Source organism: Nicotiana tabacum, chromosome 8 (assembly GCF_000715075.1).
Source record: "Nicotiana tabacum cultivar K326 chromosome 8, ASM71507v2, whole genome shotgun sequence".
NCBI classification, from domain to species: Eukaryota; Viridiplantae; Streptophyta; class Magnoliopsida; order Solanales; family Solanaceae; genus Nicotiana; species Nicotiana tabacum.
Window position 1 is genome coordinate 18,955,033 of NC_134087.1, and position 5,702 is coordinate 18,960,734.

Consider the following 5,702-nt stretch of genomic DNA (forward strand, 5'->3'; position numbering starts at 1 on the left):
TCTTTGCCGAGAGATAGGAGCATTCGGTGGAACCGGTGAACTACACTTGCTTCTGGATAGATGTGTGGGACAGAGGGCTCGTGGTACCTGCTGCCCACCCTTCCTCCTCTGCTTTGAGAACCGTGTGAACGGAGAGTGGGCAGAAGAGAAGGAGGTCCTCATACGGAGTCGCACACTTACTTGAGCAGTGCGGGAGACTGGGGAATGGGTCGAATAAACTCCCCTGGGGCCGGAAAAATAACAGACGAAGCTTTACTTAGATAGGGCTTTGATTGGGATTTTTTTTTTTCTTAGTGATTGGAAAGGAGGGCGCCTGGGTATGTTATAGAAAGGGAAGGCGGAAGCATCGAATGGCGAAGAGAGGCGGCTCGGCAGGGAAGGAATGGGAAATCGTCAAGGATGACTTCTTTGTTGGCGGAACGAAGGGCTAAATAGCGAGAGTGATTCTCTGAGCTAGAGGTGGAATATGACTTTGTTTGTAGCAATGAATGTCAGAGACAGAGTTCAAAATTGGTGGTGTGTTGAAATAGTGGAACTGTGGAAGTGCACTGAGATTTGTTTGTTGTGGGCAACCAATAAATGAAACATACAGCATAATAAAAAGAATGAAGCAGCCATTTAAACTAGCTCAAATACTATTTGTAATCACTTTATTACCACTAAGTAAATCATGTAAGTTAATTTTGTTAGTAAACAGCGTTCCATACTAGAAAATCAGAGAAGAAAAGAAATATTAGTTCAATAAAAAAGAACATAAATAATTTTCGAGCCCACAAGTTGTTTGTGCGTCCTTAAAAAATTTAATCCCCTCACTATTGCCCAAGGTTATGGGTTACTTCCTCCCAGGATAAAACGAAAAAACTATTCTGTAATACTGACAATTGAAATTACAGAACTTCAGTGAACTCAACAAGCAGAGCAAATCACAATTGACAGTTAGTTTATTTGAAAAAATAATGCAACAATGTAGAAAAGAGGGAGAAAGTTTTCAGATTTTTCATGTATGAAAATTGAGGCTAAGCCTATAAATTTATAGACAATGAAAGGATGAGATGAAAAGGTGCAATCCAAAAGTTGCCTCTTCCATTTCCCATTCACGCCCTTTAAGGAAAACCCAACAAATTTTTTATGGCAGTTTCTAAGGGGAAAAATGTTTATGGACTATCATTGAATCATCTGGTTCTTGAAAATATTAACACAGGAAAAGATTAACTCAGATGGAGAAAGCCAGCTGGGAAAAATATCATAGCAAATCAAGCTATTTCATCTTAATATTCTTGACAACAACATTGTGGCCTGTGGGATCCAAACTAACGAAATTGGCAACTTTTTCCTAGAATACCAATGAATGTGCAAGAACTGTTTTTACAAGAGTAATTTGCTAATGTATGTTACAAATCTGTATTGGATCTGAGTTGCAACAAAATCTATCATAATAATGGAGAAGAACTACGACAGGATCCAAAGCTACGCGTGGATCCTCTATGGCTGCTAGGAATACTAATCAACATATCCAAAACTTCCTTCATGTTAGGCCGATCATAAGGTTTCTCAGCCGTGCACCTTATCCCAATCCTAAGCAATTCACACATTTCTTCTGCTCCCTCTATCAGTCCAGATACTAATACAGCAACCGGGATCATGGCTCTAGTGAACCCTTTCTTTCCGTATCCCATGATCCTTGTTGCCCATTCAACTAGACATTCTTCGCCTCCGTCTATAGCATGCCTCCCTGTTGCTAGCTCCATAGCTAGAACCCCATAGCTGTATACATCTCCTTTTGTAGTGGCCTGCATTGTCTGCCCATATTCTGGTGCGACATAACCAATAGTCCCTGCCACCGTTGTGCTAACATGAGTATGTTCAGAATTCATGACTCTAGCTAGGCCAAAATCTGTGACTTTTGCCCTTCCATCCTTGTCAAGGAGCACATTACTACCCTTGACATCTCTGTGAACAATGCAAGGGTAGCACTCGTGGTGTAAGTAGACTAAAGCACGTGCCACATCGATTGCTGCTTGTATTCTTTTCTTCCATGTAAACCTTGTTCTATCTGTTATGACATCGTCTAATGTTCCACCTTCCATGTATTCATAGACTAGCAGTTTCTCTGATCCATCAAGGCACCACCCGTAAAGAGTTACAAGGTTCGGATGAGGCCAACCTGAGCCATTTCTACTGAGCACTTCCATTTCAGCTCTGAACTCTTTTTCTCCCTCAATTCCTTCCCTCTGTAGCTTCTTCACTGCTACTTCCCTTCCATCAGGCAAGACTCCACTATAAACTATTCCAAATCCTCCCCTCCCAATAATTCTATCGTTCGAGAAGTTCCATGTGGCCTTCAATATGTCGGAATGTGTGAAGCTTGTTCTGTCCAAACGGATAACCTTAACATCATCAGACATCCGCGAAGAGGAGACACCTGAACTTAATGGAAAATCAGTCCGGCCCTGTGTATCCTCCAATAAGTTTCCTGGCGTATATCTAGGGCATTTTATAACAAGGCAGACGAGTAGTGACATGACTCCACAGACTAGAAAAGCTACTACCAGAATCAAAATTACCAAAAGCGCACCCACCTTTGTGGGCTGCCTTTTGTGATTTTCATTCAGTTTTCCTTTAGTATTGTCCGTAGAGTTGTGCAAGAAGGACGGAAGATGCAACAACGGATTACCAAGAAATGACGACTTCTCAAACGTAAGCATTTGCCCGGTTTCTGGTACAGATCCATACATGTATGGATTGTAAGAGATGTTGAATTTGCTCAGATCATGCAAGTTACCAAAGCTAGCTGGGAATGGACCAGAAAAATTGTTAAATGATAGGTCAAGATTTAGCAAGCACTTAATATAGCCAATCTGCTTTGGGATTTCACCAGAAAATTTGTTCTTTGAAACATTAAGGACTACTGGTTGCACTTGTGCAATCTCCAAAGGGAGCCTACCGGAAAACTCATTAGCACCCAAATGCAGCATAATTATGTTCTTCATCTTGCCAATCTCAGGAGGGATCTCACCAGACAATTTGTTTTCACTAAGTTGAATATAGCCCGGTACCTGATATTTTCGGACATTACTACCAAATTCACAGACTGGAACTAAAACATACCCTTTAAACAAGTTACCCCCTAGGCTTCTACAATTCTTCCCTGTCAATAGAGGATATATAAAGCTAAATGGAGGGTAGTCAGCTGGTATCCACCTCCTCATCGCAAAGCAGTCCCCCGAGCCAGCACTTACCTCATCCTTTTCCCTATTCAATAAAAAAGTAGGCATTGGATTTGCACCAATACTTGCTAATTGAGAAGGAATTGAACCAGAAAGTTGATTATTCGCGAGATTCAACCATAACAAGCTGCTGCAGTTCCCTAACTCTGGTGGGATTTCACCGTTCAGTAAATTGTTTGCGAGCATTAACCACAATAATGACCTTAGCTTACCAAAACTTGGTGGTATTAAACCTGTTAACCTATTAGAGGATAGATCAAGAGCCTGAAGTTTAAGAAGATCTCCATATTCTGAAGGTATATTGCCTCTAAATTGGTTGTAAGCAAGAATCAAAAACTCCAAACCTTTCATCTGAGAAATTTCAACTGGTAATGGACCAGAGAACTGGTTATCACTTAAGTCCAACCGCGAAAGGTTCACCAAGTTCGGAATACCTGATGACACTATGCCTCCAATATAAGAGTTTCCATGCAACATGAGAAATCTCACCTGTGTCAATTGCCCAAAAATTTCTTGTATTTCTCCTCCAAAGTTGTTTTTACTTAGGTCCAAAAAGACCATTTTGCTTAGGCCTGATAGTGTATCTGGAATATCTCTTGAAAAGTTATTGCTTCCTAAGGAAAGTTCTTTAAGACTCAGTACTGATCCAATCTCTCTAGGGATTGACCCTGAAAAACTGTTGCCCCACAAATTCAACTTTAGTAATCCTTTACAATTAGAAATGGATGTTGGCAATTCTCCAAATAATAGATTTTGTGATAAATCCAAAACTAGCAAAGAGCAATGTTGGGTGAAAATCCAGGAAGGTAAAAAAACCCTGAATTGATTATGAGATGCTGAAAACATGTTCAGCTTATCAAACCTGAGTGACAAATTCCCTGTCAATTCATTGCAGCTCAGATCAAGATACTTCAGATTCCAACACTGATCAAATACTTTTCCAATCTCACCAGTGAAATTATTACTAGAAATATTTGCAACGACTAAGTTGTCACAAATCTCAGGGATTGTTAACCGTCGAATCCTGTTCATCGTCAAATCAAGAACTTCCAGCTTGTTTAAACCAGTCCAGTTGAACTCACCATCAATAATATTGTGTGACAAGTTCAAGAATTTCAGATTTTGACACCGGCCTAAGTCTGTTGGAACGGATCCTGAAAATGTGTTCTTGGACAGGTCAAGTGAGGCCAATTCTGTCATGGATGAGAAATTATCAAACAATTTCCCGGCCAGGCTGTTGTCCGAGAGATCGATTCCAGTGACACGATTACTGGTAGTATTGCATGAAATACCAGGCCATTTGCAAGGTGACAAATCTGTAGGATTCCATTGGGTGTATTTAAATCCTCTGTCAATAGGATTTTGATCCTCAAGAAATGACTTCAAATTCAGAAGTAATTGCTTGTCAGTCTCCAGTGAATCTCCACAAACAAGCTTACCTGTAATTTTGCATAGTGAAAAAATTAAAACATTAGTCATGCTGCAATAAATGTAAGTCTGCTAGCTCTCAAAAACTCAAAAACCATTTAAAAATTGACCTGTTAATTACATGTAAAAACATTATTCTTGCTGCAATAAATGCAAGTTTGCTCTCAACAACAACAATATATAACCATACTTAGTGTAATCCCACAAGTGGGGTCGGGGAGGGTAGTGTGTACGCAGACCCTACCCCTACTCTCAAAATCTCAAAAACCATTTAAATGTTGTTTAAAAATGGGCTATTTTTACATGTAATAATAATTACTCCATCTCTTTTGCACAGATCAATAAGAAAGTGATCAATTATGTACTAAGTCAGCTTCTAATACTAAGATTGATCAAAATCAAGCTATCAAACATGACATGAGGATAAAATTATTAAAGTGGTGAATTGAAGTATAAATACCTGTTATGAGAATGAAGAAATTAAGTAATGCAATGGGAAGAAGAATATGAGATTCCCCTTCTGACATGATAAGTGTCAAGTTATCTTGTTTTCCTCTCTTTATTTCTTCTTTGTATTTACTGAGTGTCAAATGAGTTCCAGTTCTCTCTTGGTAGGAATATTAATATTATTAATGCAAAAAGAAGAAGGGGTTGGTTGGTTCCTTAGGAACAATTAATATCAAATGGGAGGAATAAACATAGGAAAATGTATGGTTGAATTTCAGAGAACATGCAGAATATGGACCAAAATAAATTGGAACACATGCACGTATAGTATACAAGGATGACCCAGTGAAATTTCACTGTGGGGTCTGGGAAGGATACTGTGTACACAGACCTTACCCTTACCCCGAGAGGTAGAGAGGCTGTTTTCGAAAGGCCCTCGGCTCAAGCAGACAGAAAAGAGACAATATATCAGTACCATCAATTAAAAACATAGAACAAAGAACAACATCACCAAAAGCAGAAAATAGATGAAAAGCAAAACAATAACCAGTAGATAAAGCACAACACTAAGAGGAACAAAGAATAGTGTGAACTCAACAT

At 39.3% G+C, this 5,702-nt stretch overlaps 1 protein-coding gene across 1 annotated transcript; it reads right to left on the reverse strand.

Annotated features, from left to right (window-relative positions):
• Positions 1 to 1,218: 1,218 nt before the first annotated feature.
• On the reverse strand, positions 1,219 to 5,321 carry LOC107814494 (putative LRR receptor-like serine/threonine-protein kinase At1g74360). Its single transcript, XM_016639923.2, has 2 exons — positions 5,116 to 5,321; positions 1,219 to 4,666 (listed from the first exon to the last, which is right to left on the reverse strand). Exons 1-2 carry the CDS (start codon positions 5,180 to 5,182, stop codon positions 1,431 to 1,433), a joined length of 3,303 nt encoding a protein of 1,100 aa, XP_016495409.1. The 5' UTR covers positions 5,183 to 5,321; the 3' UTR covers positions 1,219 to 1,430.
• Between the last annotated feature and the right edge of the window lie 381 nt (positions 5,322 to 5,702).

Coding starts and splice junctions, on each gene's coding strand:
- LOC107814494 (XM_016639923.2), bottom strand. CDS start 5,182: ATGTCAGAAGGGGAATCTCATATTCTTCTTCCCATTGCATTACTTAAT. Junction 4,667..5,115: donor TTTCTTCATTCTCATAACAG/GTATTTATACTT, acceptor GCAAAATTACAG/GTAAGCTTGTTTGTGGAGAT.